At 52.0% G+C, this 26,524-nt stretch overlaps 3 protein-coding genes across 4 annotated transcripts in view; 1 reads left to right on the forward strand and 2 right to left on the reverse strand.

Annotated features, from left to right (window-relative positions):
- Window positions 1–455: 455 nt before the first annotated feature.
- NPM2 (nucleophosmin/nucleoplasmin 2) lies at window positions 456–4,676 on the reverse strand. Its single transcript, XM_058042516.1, has 10 exons — window positions 4,066–4,676; window positions 3,886–3,979; window positions 3,690–3,775; window positions 2,661–2,777; window positions 1,805–1,898; window positions 1,169–1,291; window positions 988–1,016; window positions 871–910; window positions 630–710; window positions 456–532 (listed from the first exon to the last, which is right to left on the reverse strand). Exons 1-10 carry the CDS (start codon window positions 4,132–4,134, stop codon window positions 477–479), a joined length of 789 nt encoding a protein of 262 aa, XP_057898499.1. The 5' UTR covers window positions 4,135–4,676; the 3' UTR covers window positions 456–476.
- Window positions 4,677–5,360: 684 nt separating this feature from the next.
- Window positions 5,361–9,081, forward strand: PBDC1 (polysaccharide biosynthesis domain containing 1). Its single transcript, XM_058042518.1, has 6 exons — window positions 5,361–5,387; window positions 5,495–5,560; window positions 6,629–6,688; window positions 7,384–7,524; window positions 8,755–8,866; window positions 8,940–9,081. Exons 1-6 carry the CDS (start codon window positions 5,361–5,363, stop codon window positions 9,059–9,061), a joined length of 528 nt encoding a protein of 175 aa, XP_057898501.1. The 3' UTR covers window positions 9,062–9,081.
- Window positions 9,082–13,051: 3,970 nt separating this feature from the next.
- The window catches only part of XPO7 (exportin 7), a 55,011-nt gene continuing 41,538 nt past the window's right edge, over window positions 13,052–26,524 (reverse strand). For both annotated transcript variants that reach the window (XM_058042520.1, XM_058042519.1), the window contains exons 21-28: window positions 25,100–25,207; window positions 22,936–23,018; window positions 20,947–21,161; window positions 19,661–19,799; window positions 18,401–18,561; window positions 17,072–17,170; window positions 16,187–16,314; window positions 13,052–13,613 (exon numbers count right to left, since the gene is read on the reverse strand). In XM_058042520.1, the coding sequence (XP_057898503.1) occupies window positions 13,520–13,613; window positions 16,187–16,314; window positions 17,072–17,170; window positions 18,401–18,561; window positions 19,661–19,799; window positions 20,947–21,161; window positions 22,936–23,018; window positions 25,100–25,207 (1,027 nt within the window). In that variant the 3' untranslated portion in view covers window positions 13,052–13,519. The remainder of the gene's footprint in view (window positions 13,614–16,186; window positions 16,315–17,071; window positions 17,171–18,400; window positions 18,562–19,660; window positions 19,800–20,946; window positions 21,162–22,935; window positions 23,019–25,099; window positions 25,208–26,524) is intronic.

Genomic DNA, 26,524 nt, shown 5'->3' on the forward strand with positions numbered 1-26,524 from the left:
GTCCTGTGGACACCCTGAGGGATGGAGGGAGTGCAGGAGAGTCCTGTGGATTCAGGGAGGGATGGAGGAGGTGCAGAACAATCTCCTGGACACACACACACACACAGGGGTGGAAGGAGTGCAGGACAATGTTCTGGATTCAGAGAGGGATGAGTGATGGGTGTGGAGCCGTTGCCACCCGCCAGGATGTGCCCCGGAGGTGCCAACAGCCCCTGCAGGGTGGGGACAACGCTTCTGTCACAGCTGTGGCCCTGTCCCCAACCCCATCCTGGGGGTGCAGAGCTGATTAACCCCCAAACGGGGGTTCAGGTCCCCTCTGGGACACCCAGGTGCCCCCCCAAATTCTAGCCAGGTCTGTGGGACCCCATCCTGTCCCTCTAATCCCCTTGTCACAGCCCCCCAAATCCAGGCTGGGGGTGCTCCCACAGCTCCCCACGCCCCCAGCAGCACGGGGATCCAGGAGTGCAAAATGTGCTTTATTTAATAGGGAACAACACCACCACCAGCAGCTGCTGCTGCTGCTTCCAGGCACCTGGAGGGGAAGGAGGAGAAGGGTTTTTAGTGGGGTGACCCTGCTGTGGGGACCGAGCTGCCCCCCCCCCCACCCAGGGACACCCCTGAATCCTCACCTGGATGGAATTCCCAGAATTCCCCAATAATTCCCGTCATTTTTTCGCTGCTCTTTTCCTGCCCCGGCCGGCTCCGCGTCCCTGCAGAACGAGGAGGGGGCTCGATATGGGGGTGGGGGGAGCCCCCAAATCCCCAATTTCCCCTCGTTTTGGGGTCCAGCGGTGCTGCTGGTCACAACCCCGACCCCCAAACCTCCCCCCATATCCCGAGGGATTCGGGGAGACCCCGAGCTGCTCCTACCTTGGCTGGGGAGGCACGTGGGGGGACGAGTCTGTTCCTGCTGGAGAGAAGGGGGGGTCACACTGGGGGTCCCGGCAATGGGGACCCCCCCCCTCACCCCCAGGTTTCCATACTCACGGCTCCTCCTCCTTTTCCCACTTCCTTTTCTACGGGAGAGAGAAAGAGATGGAGGATGAGGAGTCTTCCTCCTGCAGGGATGAAGGTCACGGCTCATCCCCATAGCAGAGAGGAATTTGGGGTTCCCCCCCTGTGCCGCAGGGACCCCAAAACTCCTCCGAAGCCCCCATCAGGTGCTGACCTTGGTTGTTCTGCCCTTCTGGGCACCTGAGCCCTTGGGGGGCTTCTTGGGGGCTTGCACTGCTGCTTCTCTCTTCTTCCTCCTCCTCATCATCATAATCCTCATCCGAGCTCAGGTCCATGACTGCGGGAGAGGCTGGCTGAGCCCCCAAACCCCGCTGGGGGGGGGTCGGGGGGACCCCAATACTCAACACTGGACAGTGGTGGGGGGGGTCAGGGGGTGGGGGTCCCCGATAGTCACTGGACACATGGAGGGGGACACCCCAATACTCACTGGACACCATTGAGGGATTCAGGGGTTGTGGGGGACCCCCATAATCACTGTACATGCTGTGGGGGGGATCAGGGGATGGGGAACCCGATGCTCACTAGACACATGGAGGGGAGCACCCCAATAATTATTGGGCACGTTGTGGGGGGGGATCAGGGGATGGGGGGACCCCAATAGTCACTGGACAGGCCAGGGGGAAACCCCAATACTCACTGGACATGTGGAGGGGTTCAGGGGGTGTGGGGGACCCCCATAGTCGCTGTACACGTTGTGGGGGGTTCAGAGGGTGAGGGGAGCCCCCGATACTCACTGGACACGTGGAAGGGGGGGTTTAGGGAGTGGGGGGACCCCCCCCCCAATACTCACTGGACACATGTTGGCCGCTGACAAAGAGGGGCCCCGAGCCGGCTCGCAGGCGGAAGGTCACCGGGGGGATCAGCTCCACTCCGGCCAGCGAGGCCTGGAAACGGGGGTGGGAATAAATGCTGGCAAACCCCCGGGACTGCAACAGCGACCCCCGGGACAGGAACAGCGATCCCCAGACCCCTAGAACCCTCCCCGGGACAGCAGCAGCCCCCAGACCCCTAGAACCCTCCCCGGGACAGCAGCAGCTCCCCCACCCCAAGCCCTCCCAGTACAAGAGGGGAAAACAACAAGGGGATGGCCGGGACAGGGGGACATGTGAGGGGCGGGACTCGAAGGACTGAGGGACAAAGGACAACACGTGGGGACACGGGGAACACAGGACACGAGGGGACAGGCAGGATAGGAGAACAGGGGCAGCCCTCAAACCCTCCCCGGGACAGCGGCAGCTCCCTCCCGGAGTAGGCCCCACTCCCTGAGCCCTTCCCGGGGCAGGAACAGGAGCCCCCCCGGGACAGCAGCAACTCCCAGTCCCCCTGAACCTTCCCCAGGACAGCCCCCAGACCCTCCCAGGGACAGGAGCAGCCCCCAGTCCCCCAATCCCTCCACAGGACAGGAGAAGCCCCAATCCCTCCACAGGACAGCCCCCAGACCCTCGGAGCCCCCCGAGTCCTCCCGGGGATAACCCCCAGACCGCGGAGCCCGCCCTGAGGCAACAGCAGCCCCCGAAGGAGCCCTCATTCCCCCAAGCCCTCCACAGGACAGAAGCAGCCCCCAGACCCCTCCTCAGGGCAGCCCCCCGAGCTCCGGAGCCCCTCGGGACAGCCCCCAGACCCCTCCCGAGCCCCCCGGGCCTCACCATGGGCAGCACCGAGGGTTTGAGCGTGGCCAGCGGCAGCGGGGCGCGGCCTTCGCCGCCCTCGGCCACCACCTCGAGCACGTGGAACTCATCCCGGGCCGCCTCCCCCAGGCACGCCTGGGCAGGGAAAAATGAGGGAAATCCCTGAGAACAGCCCCAAAATGCGGCCTGAACCCCGAAATTGGGGTTTGGGGGGTGAGGGGAGCCCCTGCCCAGCCAACATCCCCTGCAGGAGTCATCACAGCACCGGGAATTTGGGGGGCTGAGGGACAGCAGCACCCCCTCCCTGCCCACCACCATCGCTCCCACATCCCAATTATTTCCTTAAATAAACACAGAATTAATTCCAGGCTGTGGGAAGAACAAACCCCCTCAACCCCCTCTTTTTTTTTTTTTCTTTTTTTTTTCTTTTTTTTGTATTTTTGGGGGTTTTTTTGAGGTATTTTTGGGTTTTTGGAGGTATTTTTGGGGGTTTTTTTGGGGGGGTATTTTTTTGAGTTTTGGGTTTTTTTTGGGGGGGTTATTTTAGGGGTTATTTTTGGGATATACTTGGGAATTTGAGATTTTTTTGGGAGGGGCTTTGGGTTTTTGTGGGGGGTGCTTTTTGGGTCTTTGAGTTTTTTTTGGGGGGCTTTTGTTTGGGTTTTGGGGTCTCGGTTTTATGGGGTATTTTTTGAGGAGTTTTAGGGCAGTTAGGGTTTTGTTGGGAGGTACTTTTTTAGGCCTTCGGGAGGTATTTTGGGGTATTATTTGAGATTTTGAGGGTTTTTTTGGAGGGTTTTAGGTTTATTTTGGGGGGTTTTGGACCTTAGGGGCTTTTTTGGGGGTATTTTTTTAAGCTTCCTTTTGGGGGTGTATTTTTTTTGGATTTTAGAGTCTCAGGGTTTTTTTGGGGGGAATTTTTGAGGGATTTAAAGGGGTTTTTTCGGGGTATTTTTTGGGGGGGGAGTTTTTTGTTTGTTTTTGAGATTTCGAGGGTTTTGGGGGCATATTTTTTTGGGTCTTGGGGGTATTTTTGGGGTCGCTCACCGTGCGCAGCACCAGCTGCTGCTCGCAGTTCCAATCCTCGCTCACTTGGAATGTGCAGGAGCTCCTGGCGCTGCTCAGCTCGCACCCTGCGGGGACAGGGAGGTGACAGGGAGGCGACAGAGCCACCCCCGGGTCCCCCCGGGGCAGGGGGGGGACACTTTGGGGGTGTTTGGGGTGGGGAGGGGGTGACACTCACCCCAAAGGACGGACACGGGTCTGTCGGAGCCGCTGTCGGTGCTGTCCGTGAAGGACATGGCTGGGGAGGGGACACGGCTCGGGGGTGGCCCAGCCTGAGTGGGGACACACACAAACAGAGAGCTGTGAGGAAATTCAAATCTGGGCAAAATCCCCCAAATTTCCCACCCCAAACACTCACCCAAAGCAGCGCCGCGGTTCTGAAGCCCAAGGGGATCCCACAAACAGTGGGGCCACCCCAGAGCGGCATTTATGGGGTCACAGGGACCCCGCCCACCCCCCCCCCCAGGGTAATTAGGAGCAGCCGCGCTGGAATTTGTTAATGAACTACTCAGGTGTGGGGTTAATGAGCGTGGGAGCCCCAGCACCCCCCGCGCTGTGTGACAGGGGTCAGCGTGTGGGGACATCGCTGTGGTGGTGGCCTCATCCTGGGTGTCCCTCGATGTCACCCGTGTCCCCTCCATGGCACCCCGTGTCCCTTGATGTCACCCTCTGTTTCTTGATGTCCTCCGTGTCCCCCGATATTGTCCTGTGTCCCCTCACATCACCCGTGTCCCCTTGCCTCGCGTGTTGGCCCCTCCATGTCACCTCGTGTCCCTATGCTCCTCGTGTCCCCACGTGTCCCCTCCATGTCCCCCGTATTGTGCCGTGTCCCTCGATGCCACCCGTGTCCCCTTCATGTCCCCCCGTGTTGCCCTCCATGTTTCTTGATGTCACTCGTGTCCCCTCCATGTTCCCCGATGTCCCCTCGTGTTCTCCTGTGTCCCCTCACACCACCCGTGTCCCCTTGCCTCGCGTGTTCCCCCGGGTTGTCCTGTGTCCCCCCTGTCCCCTCCATGTCCCCGTGTGTCCCCCACCCCACGTGTCCTCCCGTCTTGTCCTGGGTCCCTCGATGTCCCTCCGTGTCCCCCTGTCCTGCGTGACCCCCTCGTGTCCCCACCATGTCACCCCGTGTTCCCCACGCGTCCCCCCCCGTGTTGTCCTGTCTGTCCCTCAATGTCCCCCCGTGACACTCCCATGTCCCCCTGTCCTGCATGTCCCCTCGTGTCCTGTGCCCGCCGTGTCCCTCCATGTCCCCTCGTGTCCTGCGTGTCCCTCCCGTGTCCCCCTGAGACAACCGTGTCCCACTGCCCCAGGCGTCCCCCCTTGTTCCCTCCGTCCCTCCTTGTCCCTCCCCCGGCCCACGTGTCCTCCCCTGTCCCCCCAGTGTCCCCCCGTGTCCCCCCCATCTCCCCCTGTCCCCCCGTGTCCCCTCTCTTCCCCCCCGTGTCCCCTCTGTCCCCCTCTCTCTCCCCGTGTCGCCCTGTCCCCCCCATATCCCCCCGTGTCCCCCTCTCTCCCCCCTGTCCCCTCCCGCCCCTCCCATATCCCCCCATGTCCCCCTCGTGTCCCCTCTGTCCCCTCCCCTGTCCCTCCTGTCCCTCCCCGGTGCCCGGTGTCCCCTCCGGTGCCGGTGCCCCTCCCCTTCCGGCAGCGATGGCGGCGGCGGGACTGGCGGGGCTGGTGAGGCTGGGGGGCACTGGGGGGCACTGGGGGGCACTGGGTGGCTCTGGGGCTCCTGTCCCGCTGTCCCTCTGTCCCCGCCGTGTCGCATTCCCGTGTCCCCGCAGGGCCCCGGCGAGGCCGCGGCGGCCGCTCAGGCGCTGTCGCTGCCCGCGGAGAGCTTCGGCAACGACGTGAGTGACACTGGGGGGACACTGGGGGGACTGGGAATGGGGACACTGGGGGGACTGGGGGGGACTGGGGGCACTGGGAATGGGGACACTGGGGGGACTGGGAATGGGGACACTGGGGGGACTGGGGGCACTGGGAATGGGGGGACTGGGAATGGGGACACTGGGGGTACTGGGAAAGTGAGTCACACTGGGGGGACACTGGGGGGACTGGGAATGGGGACCGGGGACACTGGGGGGCACTGGGGACATTGGGACACTGGGGGGATTGGGAGAACTGGGAGTGGTGGCACTGGGGGGGACGCTGGGGGGACTGGGAATTGGGGCAGTGGGGGGACTGGGACACTGGGGACACACCGGGGGGACTGTGGGGACTGGGAATGGGGACACTGGGAATGGGGACACTGAAGGGGACTGGAGACACTGGAGGGGACTGGGACTGGGAAGGTGAGTGAGACTGGGGGGACACTGGGGGGACTGGGAATGGGGTCACTGGGGGGACTGGGAATGGGGGGACTGGGACACTGAGGGCCCTGGGACACTGGGACGACTGGGGGTCCTTACTGGGAGGGGGCCCCATATTTGGGGGTCCCTGCCTTGGGTATCCCTCTCCTTGCAGGGGGGTCCCAGCTTTGATGGGGTTTCATCTTTTGGGGTCCCAATCTTGGGAGGGGGTCCCAGTATGGGGGTCCCATTTTGGGGGTCCCAGTCCACAGAGAAAGGTCCCTATCCTTGCAGGGGGGGTCCCAGATTTGGGGGTTTCAACTTTTGGGGTCCCTGTCCTGGGAGGGGATCCCAGTCCTGGGATGGGGTCCAGGTTTTGGGGTGTCCCAGTTTTGGGGCTCTCACTCCCAGCACGGGGGTCCCAGCCCTGTCCCCTGGGAGGAGGAAAACCCCAAAAAGAAACCCCTCAGAATGGGAACAGAGGAACCCCAAAGGCAGGGAAAACCCTACAAAAGCAAGGAGAACACCCCAAAAATGGGGAGAGGGTCCCCAAAATGGGGACGGGGACCCCCCCCGAGGGGACGTTTGTCCCCAGGAGGTGACCCAGGTGTCCCTGGTGCCACCCAGCCCCGCGTGGAGCTGGCCTGGGCCATGAAGGCGCATCAGCACGCCGAGGTCTACTTCAACGTGAGTGTGGGGTTTGGGGGTTTTGGGGTGGGTTTTGGGGTGGGTTTTGGGCTTTTGGGGTTTTGGGGTGGGAGTTTTGAGGTCTTGGTGTGGGGTTTTCGGGTTTTGGGGCTTTGGGGTTTTGGGGTTTTGGCATTTTGTGGTTTTGGGGTGGAGTTTTGGCGTTTTGAGGCTTTGGGGTTTTGGGGCTTTGGGATGATGTTTTGGGGTTTTAGGGGTTTTGGGGCTTTGGGTCTTTGGGGTGGGGTTTGGGGGCTTTGGGGTGGGGTTTTGGGGTTTTAGCATTTTGGGGTTTTGGGGCTTTAGGGTGGGATTTTGGCATTTTGGGGTTTTCTGGTGGGCTCTTGGGACTTTGTGGTTTTGGGGCTTTGGCATTTTAGGGTTTTGGGGCTTTGGGGTGGGGTTTTGGCATTTTGGGGTTTGGGCATTTTGGGGCTTTTGGGATAGGATTTTGGGGGTTTGGGCATTTTGGGGCTTTTGGGGTAGGATTTTGGGGGTTTTGGGGTGGGGTTTTGGGGTTTGGGGCTTTGGGATGGGGTTTTGGGGTGGAGCTTTGACATTTTGGACTCGGGTTTTGGCATTTTTTGGGTTTTGGGGCTTTGGAGTGGGGTTTTGGCATTTTGGGGTTTTGAGGTGGGATTTTGGGTCTTTGGGGGTAGGGTTTTGGGGTGTTCCAGCTGATGCTCCCCCTGCAGCTGATCTCCTCCGTGGAGCCCAAGTTCCTGAAGCTCACCCAGGTGGACGAGCGGATCTATGAGGAATTCCGCAGAACCTTCCGGAACCTGCGCGTGGATGTGCTGGACCCCGAGGACCTGAAATCTGAGGCAGCCAAGGAGGTGTGGTGGGGTTTGGGGTTTTAGTGGGGTTTGCGGGTGTTTAGTGGGGTTTCCTTCCTTTTTAATGGGATTTCCTCAAAAAAAACTCAAAAAACCCCAAAAACATCAAGAAATACCGCAAAAAAACCCCAAAAGCATCTCAGACCCCCAAAACGCCAAAAAATACCTCAAAAAACCCCCAAACCCAAACAATACCTCAAAAAATCTACAACCCCCCCCCAAAAAAAAATCAAAAATCCCCAAAACCTCAAAAAAACCCTCAAAAAATACCTCAACCCCCCAAAAAACCCCAAAACCCCAAAAAATACCTCAAAAAGCCAAAACCACAAAAAAATCTCTCAAAAACCCAAAAATCCCCCAAAATACCCTGAAAAATCCCCAAACCCAGGGGTGTTTTGAGGGGTTTTAGTGGGGTTTCCCCCTTTTTTTGTAGGATTTTGTGGTTCTGAGGGTGTTTTTAACCCCTCAGAAATTGCGCCTCCGATTTGAGGCGATGGTGGAGGATTTCAGCTAGGCCAGGCCAGGGCTTGGGTGGGGTTTGGGAGTGTTTTGTGGAGTTTAGGGGGGGGTTTAATGGGATTTTGGGGGGTTTTATTGGGATTTTGGTGTGGTTTATTAAGATTTTGGGGTGCTGAGGGTGTTTTTTCCCCCCCTCAGAAGTGGCGCCTGTTCTGCCTCAGCTTCGAGGGCCTGGTGGAGGATTTCAGCTATGGGGCCAAAGCTTGGAGGGGTTTTAGTGGGATTTCCCCCCAAGGCCGTGGATAGGGTTTTGTGAGGGGGTTTTATTGGGGTTTGGAGGGGTTTTATTGGGGTTTTATTGGGATTTTGGGGTGCTGAGGGTGTTTTTAACCCCTCAGAAATGGCGGCTCCACTTTGAGGGGATGGTGAGGGATTTCAGCTTTGGGGCTGGGGCTTGGGGCGTTTTATTGGGATTTCCCCCCAAGGCCGTGGATGGGGTTTTGTGAGGGGGTTTTAGTGGGATTTTAGTGGGGTTTTATTGGGATTTTGGGGTGCTGAGGGTGTTTTTTCCCCCTCAGAAGTGGCACCCGTTCTGCCTCAGCTTCGAGGGCATGGTGGAGGATTTCAGCTAGGCCTGGGCAAGGCTTGGGTTGGGTTTGGGGGGTTTTAGTGTGGTTTGGGGGTGTTTTATTGGGATTTTGGGGGTTTTATTGGGATTGCGGTGTGGTTTATTAAGATTTTGGGGTGCTGAGGGTGTTTTTCCCCCCTCAGAAGTGGCGCCCGTTCTGCCTCAGCTTCGAGGGCGTGGTGGAGGATTTCAACTTCGGGACTCTGCTGCGCCTGGACTCGCGCGGGGAATACTCGGAGGAAAATTCCATCCTGGGTGGGTTTGGGGTCTGGGGGTGCTGGGGGGGGACCCCAAATCCCCCCGCACTGACCCCTGTCCCCCTCTGCAGCCACCAGGATCCAATTCTTGGCCATCGAGATCGCCCGGAACAGGGAGGGCTGCAATGAACACGTGCACAGGAGGGGAAGAGGGGAAGGGATGGGGGAGAGGAGCCACGGGGTGGAATCCTGAAATAAATCCTGAAAAACTGCCATGAATCCTGAAAAAACTTTTATAAATCCTGAAAAACTGCAGTAAATCCTGAAAAAACGCATTGAATCCTGAAAAATCTTCAATTATACTGAAAGGACTTTTATAAATCCTGAAAAACTGCATTGAATCCTGAAAAACTGCAGTAAATCCTGAGAGGACTTTTATAAATCCTGAAAGAGTTCAATAAATCCTGAAAGGACTTCTGTAAATCCTGAAAGGATTCAATGAATCCTTAAAAACTGCAATAAATCCTGAAAAAACTTCAATAAATCCTGAAGAAACTGCAATAAATCCTGAAAGAATTCAATAAATTGTGACAGGATTCAATAATCCTGAAAGAACTTTGGTAAATCCTAGAAGGACTGCAGTAAATGGTAAAAGAATTTAAATCCTAAAAGGACTTGAATGAATCCTGAGAGGACTTTTATAAATCCTGAAAGAACTTTAATAAATTCTAAAAGGACTTTTAAAAGAACTTAAATCAATCCTAAAATTACTTTTATAAATCCTGAAAGAACTTTAATAAATCCTAAAATGATTTTAATAAATCTTAAAAGAACTTTAATAAATCCTGAAATTGCTTCAATAAATCCTAAATTACTTCAATAAATCCTGAAAGAACTTTCATAAATCCTAAAAGAACTTTAATAAATCCTAGAAGAGTTTGAATAAATCCTAAATGAACTTTTATAAATCCTAAAATGACTTTTAAAAATCCTAAAAGGACTTCAATCCTAAAAGAACTAGAGTAAATCTTAAAAGGACTTACATAAATCCTAAAAGAACTTTAATAAATCCTAAAAGACCTTGAATAAATACTAAAAGAACTTTTATAAATCCTAAAATGATTTTAATAAATCCTAAAATGACTTTAATAAATCCTAAAAGAACTTTAATAAATCCTAAAATTACTTCTATAAACCCAGAAATGAATTTAATAAATCCTATAAGAACTTTAATAAATCCTAAAATTATTTTAATAAATCCTAGAAGTTCCCTAAGCTGTAGATTTTTTCCTTATTTTAAAACCTATTTAAACCTAAATACCCCAAAAACCCCCAAACCTCCCACCTGTGACCCCTCAAAACCTCAACCACATTTCCAGTATTTTTTTATAAAAGATGAAATAAACCAAACTGCAACCCACGAGGAGAGACTTTGAATTTCTTATCTCTTAAAACAGCAAAAGTTTTTATTGTTTAATATTTTATTTTATTTTACTTTTGAATTTTATTTTAAACTTTAGTTTAATTTAATTTGATTTAATTTTATTTTACCTGATAAATAAACATTTTTTTCCCACTTCACTCCAAGGAAATCTCTTCCCCAAACCACTTCAGCAGAGGGGCTGCTTGAACTTGCATTTTTAAGAAGCCCCTTTAGGAATTTTTCTCCCCAAATGACCCCAAATGGGGCCATTCCCAGGCTCTGGAAGGTTCTGGAAGGTCAGAGCTGCCTCTGCCCCTTCCAGCTGCAAATAAAGATCTGAAAATCCCAATCCCAGTTTGGGGTCTCAGTTTGCAAATCCCCAAATCCAATCCCAATTTGGGGTCCCCAGTTGAAAATCCCAAATTCCCAATCCCTCTTTGGGGTCCCAGTTTGAAAATCCCAAAATCCCAACCCCAGTTTGGGGTCCCTGTTTGAAAATCCCAATCCCTGTTTAAAATCCCAATCCCTCTTTGGGGTCTCAGTTTGAAAATCCCAATCCCAGTTTGGGGTCCCCATTTGAAAATCCCAGTCCCTGGTTGGGGTCCCAGTTTGAAAATCCCAATCCCTGTTTAAAATCCCAATTCCAGTTTGGGGTCCCAGTTTGAAAATCCCAAAATCCCAATCCCAGTTTGAAATCCCAATTCCCAGTTTGGGGTCCCTGTTTGGGGTCCCAGTTTGAAAATCCCAAAATCCCAATCCCAGTTTGGGGTCTCTGAAAATCCCAAAATCCCAATCCCCAGTTTAGGGTCCCCATTTGAAAATCCCAAAATCCCAAACCCTGTTTGGGGTCCCTGTTTGGGGTCTCTGTCTGAAATCCCAAAATCCCAATTCCCAGTTTGGGGTCCCTGTTTGAATATCCCAGTCCCAGTTTGGGGTCCCCCATCCCCTCTCAGGTTGTTCCCTAAAATGGGCTCCAAATTCCAGGATTTGGGGTCGATCCAGGTGGGTTTTAGGGCTTGGCTTGGGGTCCAAGGATCTTCCCCCAAATTCAGGGGGATTTGGGGATTTTTGGGGGGTTTGATTGGGGAAATCACCCTGAGGGAAAGGACTGGGGGGGGGGATCTCGGGGTTCTGGGGTCACTCTCGGGGCTCTGGGGTGACTCTTGGTGTTTTGGGGACACATTCAGGGTTTGGGGGTGACTCTGGGGTGATTCTTGGGGCTCTGGGGGCACTCTGGGCTCCCTCGGGGCTCAGGCCACTCTCAGGGGCACTCTTGGGGCCACTGTGGGGTCACCATGGGGTCCCTCAGTGTCACTCTGGCATCCCTGGGGCTCAGGCCACTCTCGGGGTCACTCTGGGGTCCCTTTGGGGTCACTGTGGGGTTCCTTGGTCTCAGGCCACTCTTGGGAGTGCTGTGGGGTCACCGTGGGGTCACCATGGGGTCACTGTAGGGTCCCTCAGGGGCTCAGGCCACTCTTGGGGTCACTCTGGGGTCCCTCTTGGGGTCACTGTGGGGTCCCTCAGGGGTTCAGGCCACTCTTGGGCTCACTGTGGGCTCCCTCAGGGGTCACTGTGGTGTCACTCAGGGTCTCTCAGGGGTCCCTCTCGGGGTTCCTTGGGGGTCACTCTGGGGTCCCTGTGGGGTCACTTTTGGGGTCCCTGGGGGTCTCAGCCACTCACTGTGGGGTCCCTGTGGGGTCACCATGGGGTCCCTCTCGGGGTCCCTGTGGGGGTCATTGTGCGGTCCCTCAGGGGTCACTTTGGGGTCACTTTTGGGGTCCCTGTGGGGTCACTTTTGGGGTCACTTTTGGGGTGTCAGCCACTCGCGCGCGGCTCAGTAGAAACCATTGAGTTTATTTGCAGTCACAATGCTTACACTGTTTGCAGCAAACACCCCGACATCAACCAGCATCTGCTCACGCGGGAAAGGACCCAACACACACCAGGGGGGCAGGGAACCAACAAAAACCCAACCAAATAAAATTAAAAAAAAAAAACAAAAAAAAAAAACAAAAAAAAACAAACAAAAGAGGAAAAAAATTAATAAAATTATAATAGAGTGTCTGGGAGAGAAACCGAAGCCCCAAAAGGCCCCGAGTGTTTTTGGGAGAGCTGAGCAAGAGGATGCACACGACTAGCAGCAACAATAGTGGGGGACACGGCAAAGGGGCTCCCTCCCCTGACCCGGGTTTGGGATCCATCCCCATCCCAAACACCCTCGGGGGGCTCTGCAGGAGAAGGGGCCTCGCTGCTGCCGGGGGGGATTCGGGGTTACCCCGTCGGGAACCCCCGCGCCGCCGCCAGCCCCGCCCCAGCCCGGAAAAACGGGAAAAAAGGGATGGAAAAAGGGGAAAAAGGGCCCTGGGAGGGGCTACTGCTACAGAGGGGACAGGAGGGACACCCACGAGCAAGCACGAACGGAGGGGTCACGTCATGGCTTCGAGTTCCCAAGAACGAGGGCGAGACGGGACCGGGAAATTTATGATTTTTCAGGGGGGCTTAATAAGAAAAAATATACATTTGGAATTTTACAATGCCTTTTTTTTTTTTTTTGTGGTGGTTTTTTTATTATTATTATTATTATTATTTTTAATCTTTTTTTTGTTGTTTTTTTTTATTTATTTATTATTTTTTTTTGTGTTGTTTGAGTTTTTGCTTCTCTCTCTACAGCTCGTCTCACTAAATAGATCTCTGCACTTTCACACAGCCACCCCCTCGCCCAGTAAAGCTTCAGGCCACGCTTTCCTCACTCGCATTCACAACCCTCACACCAGCACTGGGTGCACCAGGACTCTGTAAAAATTTCAATCACACTTTGTTTTTTGTTTTTTTTTATCATTTTGTCATTTTTTTTATCATCGTTTTGTTTTTTTTTTTTGTGTTTTTTTTTTTTTGTGATTTTTTTTTGCAGTTTTTTTTCGCCGCGTTTTTTTTTTTTTTTTTAATCTCGTTTTTCTGAAACTCAATATAAACCTTGCTCCAAAATGTTATGAAAAAATGTACATGTTTTTTTTTTTTTTGTTTGTTTTTTGTTTTTTTTTTTTTTTTTGTTTTTTTTTTTTGTTTTGCTTTTATACAAGGCAGGCTTTTCGCAGCGGTGCGCCGCCGGTTCCACATTCCGGCCAGGGAAGGAAAAAGAGAGACACAGACACCTTGGAATTCCTGCACCTGGATTCTGCCCTTCCCGCGGGAAAACGCCTGCCCAGGTGAGCTCCACCTGCTGCTCCCTCCTCCCTGGGCTGGGGGAGGCCCCGGGTCGGCCCCGGGCCAGGCTGGGCTCTGCGGCTGTCAGCTCATCATGTCGTTGCTGTTGACGCCGTAGCTCGAGTTCTTCATGGAGTCGTTGACCTCCCTCCGGAACGCCGACAGGTTCTGGGTGAACCTGGTGGGACAGGAGAGAGAACGTTCCAGCATGACAGAATTCCATCACGTTCCATTGCTCCATGATTCCGCCATTCCATCACATTCCACCATTCCCTCATTCCAGCATTCCATCGCTCCACCATTTCATGATTCCAGGATTCCATCACATTCCATCATCCCAGCATTCTGTAATTCTACGATTCCAGTGTTCCACCATTCCATCCTGCCACCATTCTGTCATTCCAGGATTCCATCACCTTCCATCACTCCATCATTCCATGATTCCAGCATTCCATCACATTCCAGCATTCTATCATTCCATAATTCCATCACTCCATCATTTCACGATTCCACCATTCCATGGTTCCGTGATTCCAGCATTCCATTATTTCACCACTCCACCATTCCACCATTCTGTCATTCCAGGATTCCATGATTCCATCACCTTCCATCACTCCATCATTCCATGATTCCATCGCTCCATCATTCCAGCATTCCATCATTCCACCATTCCATGATTCCAGCATTCCATCACATGCCAGCATTCCATCACTCCATAATTCCATCATTCCACCATTCCATCATTCCATGATTCCAGCATTCCATCATTTCACGATTCCACCACTCCGTGGTTCCATGATTCCAGCATTCAGTCATTCCATGATTTCATGGCTCCACCATTCCATGATTCCAGCATTCCATCACATTCCACCATTCCATCATTCCACCACTCCACCATTCCAGCATTCCATCACATTCCATGATTCCACCACTCCACTATTCCATGATTCCACCATTCCATCACTCCATCATTTCATGATTCCACCATTCCATCATTCCATGGCTCCATCATTCCATGATTCCATCACTCCATCATTCCACCATTCCATCATTCCATGATTCCACCATACCATCACTCCACCATTCCACCACTCCACCATTCCATCATGCCACCATTCCCCCACTCCTCCATTCCCCATCCCATGAACTGTCCACCTCAGACCAGTTCCCCCCACAACTCTGAGCCCGGCGCTGTCTCCACACCAAGGATGGGGATCCACCACTTCCCATGAAGGGATTTTATTGGGAAAGAATTCCTGCCTGGGATGGAATTCCCAGAGGAAAATCTGTGGTTGCCCCATGATCCATGGAAGTGTCCCAGGCCGGGTTGGAGCACTCTGGGACAGCAGAATGAGTCCCAGCTCATGGATATTTCAACTCTCTTCCAACCCAAACAATTCCATGATTCCAACTGCAAGCCCAATGAAGGAATTCCATGGGAAGCTTCAAACTGGAATGGGGATACCGGGAAGGAATTCCCAGGGCAGCTGTGTCTGTTCTATTCCTGGAAGTGTCCCTGGCCAGGTTGGATCAACCTGGGACAGCAGATGCTGTGGTGGGAAATACCCGTGGACATTTAAGATCCCCTCCCACCCAAACCATTCCAACCATGAAGCCATGACGGAATCCCATGGGAAGTCTCAAACTGAAATGGGGATATAATGGGGAAGGAACTCCTGGCTGGGATGGAATTCCCAGAGGAGCTGTGGCTGTTCTATTCCTGGAAGTGTCCCAGGCCAGGTTGGATCCCCCTGGGCCAGTGGGAAATACCTGTGGATATTCAGGCTGCCTCCCAGCCCAAGCCCTGCCCCGGCCCATCCCATGGAACGCCGTTCCCATTCCCATTCCCGTTCCCATTCCCATTCCTATTCCCATTCCCATTCCGGTTCCCGTTCCCATTCCCGTTCCCGTTCCCATTCCCATTCCGGTTCCCGTTCCCATTCCGGTTCCCGTTCCCATTCCCGTTCCCATTCCCATTCCCATTCCTGTTCCCATTCCCGTTCCCATTCCCATTCCCGCTCCTGTTCCCATTCCCGTTCTCGTTCCCATTCCTGTTCCCGTTCCTGTTCCCATTCCCGTTCCCATTCCCATTCTAATTCCCATTCCCGTTCCCGTTCCCATTCCAATTCCCATTCTAATTCCCATTCCCATTCCAATTCCCATTCCCATTCCTATTCCCATTCTCATTCCCGTTCCCGTTCCCATTCCTTTTCCCATTCCCATTCCTGTTCGCGTTCCTATTCCCATTCCCATTCTAATTCCTGTTCCCGTTCCCATTCCCATTCCCATTCCCGTTCCCATTCCCGTTCCCATTCCCGTTCCCATTCCCATTCCCGTTCCCATTCCCGTTCCCATTCCCGTTCCCATTCTAATTCCCATTCCCATTCCCGTTCCCATTCCCATTCCCGTTCCCATTCCCATTCCTATTCACATTCCCATTCCCGTTCCCATTCCAATTCCCATTCTAATTCCCATTCCCGTTCCCATTCCCATTCCCGTTCCCATTCCTATTCCCTTTCCCGTTCCCATTCCCGTTCCCGTTCCCGTTCCCATTCCTATTCCTATTCCCATTCCCGTTCCCATTCCCATTCTCGTTCCCATTCCCATTCCCGTTCCCGTTCCCGTTCCCATTCCTGTTCCCATTCTCGTTCCCGTTCCCATTCCTATTCCCATTCCCGTTCTCATTCCCATTCCCATTCCCATTCTCGTTCCCATTCCCGTTCCCGTTCCCATTCCCATTCCCGCTCCCACCTGTCGCGGTTCTTGGTGAGCAGGTTGCGCTCGATGCCCTCCATGAGGTTCTCGAAGCACAGGTGCATGGCCTGCTGCTTCTCCGGGGGCTGGCTGTTCACGATGCTGTTCCGCAGGTCCGAGAAGTACTGGGGGGGCAGGACAGCGAGGGGTTAACTCCCGTGGGATTGGGATCTGGGATTGCCGCAGCCCCCTCGGGGTGCTGGGGACGAGGAGGGAGCACCCCAAGGTGTGAGGGGTGGAGTGGAATGATCAGCTCCAAGGAACTTTCCTGGCCACGGAATCATTCCAGGGACCATCCTGGCCATGGGATCATCCAAAGGATCATCCTGGCCACAGGATTATCCCAAGGAGCTCTCCTGGCCATGGGATCATCCCAATTATCATCCTGGCCATGAGATCATTCCAAGGACCATCCTGGCCACGGGATCATCCAAAGGACCACCCTGGCCATGGCATCATCCCAATTATCATCCTGGCCATGGGATCTTCTCAAGGATCATCCTGACCATGGGATCATTCCTGGGAGCTGTCCTGGCCATGGGATCATTCTAAGGACCACCCTGGCCATGGGATGATCCCAAGGAGCTCTCCTGGCCATGGGATGATCCCAAGGAGCTCTCCTGGCCACGGGATCATTCCAAGGACCATCCTGGTCATGAGATCATTCCAAGGAGCTCTCCTGGCCATGAGATCATTCCAAGGAGCTCCCCTGGCCACGGGATCACTCCAAGGACCATCCCGGCCATGGGATCATCCCAAGGACCATCCCGGCCATGGGATCATTCCAAAGGAGCTCTCCTGGCCAAGGGATCATTCCAAGGATTTTCTGGGAATGCTCTCCTCCCTCATCCCAGCCTTTTCCAGCTGGGATGGATCCCTCACCTTCTCGTTGAGCAGGATGAGGCCGAGCAGGGGCCGGGACATGGACCACTGGTTCCGGCAGTCCTCGAAGATGATGATGTTCAGCACCGTCGAGAGCATCTGGCACGGGGAGCCAAGGGTTAAAGGCAGCCCCTGCATCCCACCCCATGGATCCCATGGACCCCAATCCCACCCCACGGATCTCATAGATCCCATCCCACCCCATGGATCCCACGGATCCCAATGCCATGGATCCCATTCCATCCCAGTATCATGGATCTCATGGATCCCCAATCCCATCCCATCCCATGGATCCCATCCCAATACCATGGACTCCAAGGATCTCATGGACCCCACGGATCTCATGGATCCCATCCCACCCCGTGGATCTCATGGATCCCAATCCCATCGCATGGATCCCAATGCCATGGATCCCATTCCATCCCAGTATCATGGATCTCATGGATCTCAGGGATCCTGAATCCCATCCCACCCCATCCCATCGATCCCATCCCAATACCATGGACTCCAAGGATCTCATGGACCCCACGGATCTCATGGATCCCAAATTCCATCCCAATCCTGCAGATCCCATGGATCCCATCCCAATCCTGTGGATCCCATGGATCCCACCCTATCCCATGGATGCCACTGATATCATGGTTCCCAATCCCATGGATCCCATCCCATGGATCCCATTCCATCCCATCCCATGGATCCCAATCCCACCCCAGCTCCCTCCTCGCTCTGGGATTTGGGAATCTCCTGGAATTCTCCTGGAGACTCAAGGTTCTGGAGCTTTGAGCACTGACAGCCAATAAATCCCAGTGGGTTTTGGGGCTCCTCTGTTGTTTTTTGGGCTCTCCAAATGTTTTTCAGAGCCCCCAGACATTTTTTGGGCTCTCCAAATGTTTTTAAGAGTCTCCAGGTATATTTTGGAACCCTCAGGTGTATTTTGGAGCCCCTCAGGTGAATTTTGGCCTCTCCAGTTGTTTTTGGAGTGCGCCAGGTAATTTTTGAGCCCCCAGGTGCATTTTGAAGCCCCCAGGTGAATTTTTCGCCTCTCCAGTTGTTTTTGGAGCCCCCAGGTGTATTTTGGATTCCCCAGGTGTATTCTGGCGTTCCCAAGTATATTTTGGAGCCCCCAGGTATTTTCTGAGCTCTCCAGGTGCATTTCATAGCCCCCCAGGTGCATTTTGGAGCCCCCCAGGTGAATTTTTGGCCTCTCCAGTTGTTTTTGGAGTGCACCAGGTAATTTTTGAGCCCCCAGGTGCATTTTTTACCCCCCCAGGTGTATTTTTTACCCCCTAGGTGTATTTTTTGTGCCCCCCCAGGTGTGCTGGGGCTGACCTGCTGGATCATCTCGGGGTGCTGCTGCATGATGTGCAGGAAGCGATCGCTCTCCTGCGCCAGCGGCGTCGATCTCTTCTTGGTGCTGCGCGAGAGCTGCTTGAACAGGTAGGTGACGATGTGGTCCAGGCAGGAGCAGCAGCCCGTGCACACCATGGTGTCTGAGGGGGACAGGGGGGAAAAATGAGAGGTTTTGGGAAGGGAAAATATGGGAAAAAATGGGGAAAAAAAGGGGGAAAAAATGGGGAAAAAATGGGGAAAAAATGGGGATTTGGATGGAAAAGAAAAAGAGGGTTTGGGGGGAAAATGCGGGGTTGGGAGGGAAAATTGAAAAATGGGGAACAAAAGGGGTTTTGGAGGAAAATAAAGTGGAAGCATCCAAGGCCAGGTTGGGATAATCCAGGATTGTGGGAGGTGTCCCTGGGATTGGATTGAAATCTTTTCCAACCCCAAACCATCCCAAAATTCCAACAATTCCCAGAACCTTTAATTTGTGGTGAGATCAGTGAAGGAACCACTGCTCCAAACTCTCCAAATCCCAGCTTCAAATTCCAAACCCTCACGTGGAAATCCCCACACGGAAATTTCAAATCCCCACATGGAAATTTCAAATCCCCACATGGAAATTTCAAATCCCCGCACGGAAAATTCAAATTCCCGCACGGAAAATTCAAATCGCCACATGGAAAATTCAAATCCGCACACGGAAAATTCAAATCCCCACATGGAAAACTCAAATCGCCACACGGAAAATTCAAATCCCCACATGGAAAATTCAAATCCCCACACAGAAAATTCAAATCGCCACATGGAAAATTCAAATCCCCACACGGAAAATTGAAATCCCCACACGGAAATTCAAATCCCCACATGGAAAATTCAAATCCCCACATGGAAAATTCAAATCGCCACATGGAAAATTCAAATCCCCACACGGAAAATTCAAATCCCCACATGGAAATTTCAAATCCCCACATGGAAAATTCAAATCCCCACACGGAAAATTCAAATCCCCACATGGAAAATTCAAATCGCCACATGGAAAATTCAAATCCCCACACGGAAAATTCAAATCCCCACATGGAAAATTCAAATCGCCACACGGAAAATTCAAATCCCCACATGGAAAATTGAAATCCCCACACGGAAAATTCAAATCCCCACATGGAAAATGGGGTTTTTAGCCCTGACTTCTTTACAAATCCCAGAAAAATCCCACCCCAAATCCCAGGAAAGGCAGGAGGGAGCAGCAGGAGTTACCCAGTGCGGTGAGGCCCTCAGAGATGGACGACAGGATGTACATGATGACGTGGGGCTCCAGGCTGGCGATGAAGTTCATGTGGTCCTGGGTGAGCACTTCCAGCAGGGAATAGTAGGATTGGCTGAGCTTGGGATAATCCTGAAGGAAAAGCAGGAAAAATTGCAATTCTCAGGAATGAACTGGAATTCCCAGGGATGGGATTGGGATTCCCAGGATGGAACTGGGATTCCCAGGACAGAACTGGAATTCCCAGGATGGAATTGGAATTCCCAGGGATGGAATTGAATTCCTAGGATGGAATTGGGATTCTCAGGATGGAATTTGGATTCCCAGGACGGAGTTGGAATTCTCAGGATGGAATTGGGATTCCCAGGATGAAACTGGAATTCCCAGGATGGAACTGGAATTCTGGGGATGGAATCAGGATTCCCAGGATGGAGTTGGGATTTCCAGGATGGAATTTGGATTCCCAGGGATAGAATTGGAATTCCCAGTATGGAATTGGGATTCCCAGGGACGGAATTGGAACTCCCAGGGATAGAACTGGAATTCCCAGGACAGAGTTGGAATTGCCAGGATGGAATTAGGATTCCCAGGACGGAACTGGAATTCTGGGGATGGAATTGGAATTTCCAGGAAGAAACTGAAATTCCCAGGATGGAATTGGGATTCCCAGGACAGAATTGGGATTCTCAGGATGAAACTGCAATTCCCAGGATGGAACTGGAATTCCCAGGAAGGAACTGGGATTCCCAGGGATGAAACTGGAATTCCCAGGATGGAAATGCAATTCCCAGGATGGAACTGGGATTGCCAGGATGCACCTGGAATTCCTAGGACAGAACTGGAATTCCCAGGAAGGAACTGTAGTCCCCAGGACAGAACTGGGATTCCCAGGATGGAACTGGAATTCTGGGGATGGAACTGGGATTTCCAGGAATGAAACTGGGATTCCCAGGATGGAAATGCAATTCCCAGGATGGAACTGTGATTGCCAGGATGCACCTGGAATTCCCAGGACCTAACTGGGATTCCCAGGAAGGAACTGGAGTCCCCAGGACAGAACTGGGATTCCCAGGATGGAACTGGAATTTTGGGGATGGAAATGGGATTCCCAGGAATGAAACTGGGATTCCCGGGGATGGAACTGGGATTCCCAGGAATGAAACTGGGATTCCCAGGATGGAACTGGAATTCTGGGGATGGAACTGGGATTCCCAGGAATGAAACTGGGATTCCCGGGCTGGAATTCCAATTCCCAGGGCGGAATTCCGGGCAGCCTCACCAGCAGGTCGCTGTGGGGGATGGAGAGCAGCAGCTTGATGAAGGTCTGCAGCGCGTTGTCCAGCGCGTCGTCGCCGTAGAGCCGGAAGACGCCGAAGTTGACGTAGCTGCCGCTGAGCGCCGCCTTCAGCATGGAGAAGCAGATGGAGATTCCCTTCAGCTTCAGCGCGTACACCTGGTCCTTGGGCACCTCGCCCAGCGTCAGGATGCGATTCCCTGCGGGAATTCCGGCTCGGGATCACCACTCCCGTCCCGCCCCGGGGCTCCAAAGACATCCCAACCCATTCCATCCAAACTGGATGGGATTTCAAATCCATTCCAACCCAATCCATTCCATGATCCCATGAATTCCAAACTGGATAGGATTTCAAATCCATTCCAAGCCAAAATCTGGGAAGTGGGATGGGATTTCAAATCCATTCCAACCCCAACCATTCCATGATCCCACGAATTCCAAACTGGTTGGGATTCCAAATCCATTCCAACTCAAACTATTAAATGATCCCATAAATTCCAGACTGGATGGGATTTCAAATCCATTCCGACCCGAAATCTGGGAATTATTTATGTGGTTCCTTTCCAGCTCTCACCCGTAGGGATTTAAGGTCTTTCCAACCCAAACCATTTCATGATCCCATGAATTCCAAACTGGATGGGATTCCAAATCCATTCCAAGGCAAAATCTGGGAATTGGGATGGGATTTCAATCCATACCAACTCAAACTATTAAATGATCCCAGGAATTCCAAACTGAATGGGATTCCAAATCCATTCCAAGGCAAAATCTGGGAATTGGGATGGGATTGCAAATCCATTCCAACCTGAAATCCGGGAATTATTTACATGGTTCCTTTCCAACCCAAACCATTCTATCATCCAGGATGTGTCCAGGATTTATCCATGGATGAATCCAGAAATATTCCAGGATGAAACCAGGATTTATGCGTGGATGAATCCATGGATGAATCCATGATTTTTCCAGGATGAAACCAGGATGTTTCCTAGACGAATCCATGGATGAATCCAGGACTTTTTCAGGATGTTTTCAGGAGGAACCCAAGATTTTTCCACGATGAATCCAGGATTTATCCATGGATGAATCCAGGATGTTTCCAGGATTTATCCATGGATTTTTCCAGGATGTTTTCAAGATGAACCCAGGATTTTTCTAAGATGAAACCAGAATTTATCCATGTATGAATCCAGGATGTTTCCACGGACAAATCCAGGATTTTTTCAGGATGAATCCATGGATGAATCCAGTATGAATCCAGGATTTATCCATGGATGAATCCATGATTTTTCCAGGATGCTTTCTGGACGTTTCCATGGATGAATCCAGGATTTTTTCAGGATGTTTCCAGGATGAACCCAGGATTTTTCCACGATGAATCCAGGATTTATCCATGGATGAATCCATGATTTTTCCAGGATGCTTTCTGGATGTTTCCATTGATGAATCCAGGATTTTTTCAGGATGTTTCCAGGATGAACCCAGGATTTTCCAAGATAAAACCAGGATTTTTCCATGGATGAACCCAGGACTTTTCCAGGATGAATCCATGGATGAACCCAGTATGAATCCAGGATTTATCCATGGATGAATCCATGATTTTTCCAGGATGCTTTCTGGACGTTTCCATGGATGAATCCAGGATTTTTTCAGGATGTTTTCAGGATGAACCCAGGATTTTTCCACGATGAATCCAGGATTTATCCATGGATGAATCCAGGATGTTTCCAGGATTTATCCATGGATTAATCCAGGATGAAACCAGAATTTATCCATGTACGAATCCAGGATGTTTCCACGGACAAACCCAGGATTTTTTCAGGACGTTTCCACGGACAAATCCAGGATTTTTTCAGGACGTTTCCAGGACGAACCCAGAATGTTTCCAAGATTTTTCCAGGATTTTTCCAGTTCAAATCCAGAATTTATCTGGGATTTTTCCAGGGGTGCACCCCAGGCAGCTCCAGGAGCCCTCACCGTAGGTCGTGATCATCTTGCTGGTCTCCCGGAAGAGCAGGATCCCGTTGGGAGAGGAGACATCGAACTGCAGCCGCTGGGACCTGCAGGAAAAGCAGGGAATGCTCAGAGGAAACCCCAGGGAGAGCTGGCAATGCTCCCCTGGAGAAGGGAAACCCCAGGGAGAGCTTCCAGAACATTCCAGGGCCTGAAGGAGCTCTGGGAGAGCTGCAGAGGGATTTGGGATAAGGGATGGAGGGACAGGACACAGGGGAATGGATTTAAATTGGGAAAGGGGAGATTTGATGGGATTTTGGGAAGGAATTCCTGGCTGGGAGGGTGGGGAGGGGCTGGGATGGAATTCCCAAATATCCGTGGGAGTGTCCAAGGAAAGGTGGGGAAAGGGAAGGATGCGAGGAAATCTTGGAGCCCTTTCCGGAGCCTAAAGGGGATCCAGGAGAGCTGGAGAAGAATTTGGAATAAGGGATGGAGGGACAGGACGCAGGGAATGGATTTAAACTGGGAAAGGGGAAATTTGGTGGGATTTTGGGAAGGAATTCCTGGCTGGGAGGGGTTGGGATGAAATTTCCAAAGGAGCCCAGGCTGCCCCTGGAGTGTCCAAGGAAAGGTTGGATCCCCCAGGTATTTAAACATGTTTTAAATCCCTTCTAAAGTGCAGAATTCAATGAAATCCCAAATTTTTGGGAATTTCCTACCTGTTATAAACGGGCTTTGGGAGGAAAAATGGGATTTGGGAAAAAAAATGGGATTTGGGGGCAAATGGGTGGAAAAAAAGGGGTTTGACGGTGGAAAATTGGGGATTTGGGGAAAAACATGAGGAGTTTTGGGGGGCAACAACCCCACAGGGAAAGATGAAATAACCCCTCCCAAGGCTCAGAATTCCATGGAATCCTGGATTTTTGGGAATCTCCTACCTGATATAAATGGGAATTTGAGGGGAAAATGGAGGGGAAATGGGGAAAAAATGGGGATTTAGGGGAAAAAAAAGAGGGGTTTGGGGGCAACAACCCCACGGGGAGGGATGAAACAACCCCTCCCGAGAATTCCAAGGAATCCTGGATTTTTGGGAATCTCCTAACTGATATAAATGGGAATTTGAGGGGAAAATGGAGGGGAAATGGGGATTTAATGGGGGGGAAATGCAGGGAAAAAAAGGGATTTGATGGTGGAAAACTGGGGATTTGGGGAAAAAACATGAGGAGTTTTGGGGGGCAACAACCCCACGGGGAGGGATGAAACAACCCCTGCCAAGAATTCCAGGGAATCCTGGATTTTTGGGAGCTCCTACCTGTTGTGGACCAGCTCAGCCATGAGCTTGAGCTGTTATAAATGGGAATTTGAGGGGAAAATGGGGGGGGGGAAGTGGGGAAAAAAATGGGGATTTGGGGGGGGCAACAACCACACAGAGAGGGATGAAATAACCCCTCCCAAGGCTCAGAATTCCATGGAATCCTGGATTTTTGGGAATCTCCTACCTGATATAAATGGGAATTTAGGTGGGAAAATGGGGCAAAAATGGGATTTGGGGGGAAATGCGGGGAAAAAAAGGGGTTTGATGGTGGAAAACTGGGGATTTGGGGAAAAACATGAGTTTTGGGGGCAACAACCCCACAGGGAGGGATGAAATAACCCCTGCTGAGAATTCCAGGGAATCCTGGATTTTTGGGAACTCCTACCTGATATAAATGGGAATTTGAGGGGAAAATGGGGGGGGGGGGGAATGGGGATTCGATGGGGGGAATGGGGAAAAATGGGGAAAAAAAAGGGGATTTGGCGGGCAACAACCACACAGGAAGGGATGAAATAATCCCTTCCAAGGCACAGAATTCCATGGAATCCTGGATTTTTGGGAATCTCCTACCTGTTATAAATGGGAATTTGAGGGGATTTGATGGGGGGGAAATGGGGAAAAAATGGGGGAAAAAATGGGGATTTAGGGGAAAAAAAAGAGGGTTTTGGGGCAACAACCCCACAGGGAGGGATGAAACAACCCCTGCCAAGAATTCCAGGGAATCCTGGATTTTTGGGAACTCCTACCTGTTATAAATGGGAATTTGGGAAAAAAAATGAGGATTTTGGGGGCAACAACCACACAGGGAAAGATGAAATAACCCCTCCCGAGGCTCAGAATTCCAGGGAATCCTGGATTTTTGGGAGCTCCTACCTGTTGTGGACCAGCTCAGCCATGAGTTTGAGCACGGGCGTGGTGCAGGCGGGGTCGTGGTACCAGAGCTCGATGGCTCTCTGCAGGATGGGCATGTACGAGGGGTAACTGGGCCCATTAAGGAATTCCCGCTTTGCCAGGGCAGAAATCCCACGGGAATGGGGCATGGCAGGAGGGCAGCAGGGCAGGGAGGGGGTTAGGGGGACATGAGGGTGAAATTTGGGGGTTTTGGGGCTGTTGTTGGTGGGTTTTATACTGGAAAAATCATCGGTGTGGGATGGCGGGAAATGGGATTTATAAAGAGTTCCTGGGATTCTGGGATCAGGATTTGGGATGGGATCAGGATCAGGATTTGGGATGGGATCAGGATCAGGATTTGGGATCAGGATTTGGGATCAGGATTGAGGATGGGATCAGGATCGGGATTTGGGATGGGATCAGGATTGGGATCAGGATTTGGGATGAGGATCAGGATCAGGATTTGGGATCAGGATTTGGGATCAGGATTTAGGTTCAGAATTGAGGATGGGATCAGTATTGGGATCAGGATTTGGGATGAGGATCAGGATTGGGATCAGGATTTGAGATCAGGATTTGGGATGGGATGAGGATCAGGATCAGGATTTGGGATCAGGATCAGGATTTGAGATCAGGATTTGGGATGGGATCAGGATTGGGAACAGGATCAGGATTGGGATCAGAATTTGGATCAGGATTTGAGATCAGGATTGGGAACAGGATCAGGATTGGGATCAGGATTTGGATCAGGATTTGGGATGGGATCAAGATTTGGGATCAGGATTCGGAACCAGGATTCGGGATTTGGGATCAGGATTGGGATCAGAATTTGGATCAGGATTTGGGACCAGCATTTGGGATTTGGGATGGGATCAGGACTGGGATCTTGATCAGGATAGGGGATCAGGATCAGGACTGGAATCAGGATTTGGGATCAGGATTTGGGATGGGATTTGCGATCAGGATTGGGATCAGGATCAGGGTTTGGGATCAGGACTGGGATCAGGATTTAGGATCAGGACTGGGATCAGGATTGGGATCACAGTTGGGGATCAGGATCAGGATTTGGGATCAGGATTCAGCATTTGGGATGGGATCAGGATTTGGGATCTGGATTTGTATCAGGATCAGGATTTGGGACCAGGACTGGGATCAGGATCAGGGTTTGGAATCAGGATTTGGGATGGGATCAAGATGGGGATCAGGATCAGGGATCAGAATAGGAATCAGGATTTGGGATCAGGATCAGAATCAGGATTTGGGATGGGGATTTGGGATCAGGATCAGGATTGGGATCAGAATCAGGATTTGGGATTTGAGATGGGATCACGACTGGGATCGAGATTTGAGATAGGATCAGGGTTTGGGATCGGGATCAGAATTGGAATCAGGATCAGGATTTGGGAT

The sequence above is a fragment of the Melospiza georgiana genome, chromosome 31, assembly GCF_028018845.1.
Source record: "Melospiza georgiana isolate bMelGeo1 chromosome 31, bMelGeo1.pri, whole genome shotgun sequence".
Lineage (NCBI taxonomy): Eukaryota > Metazoa > Chordata > Aves > Passeriformes > Passerellidae > Melospiza > Melospiza georgiana.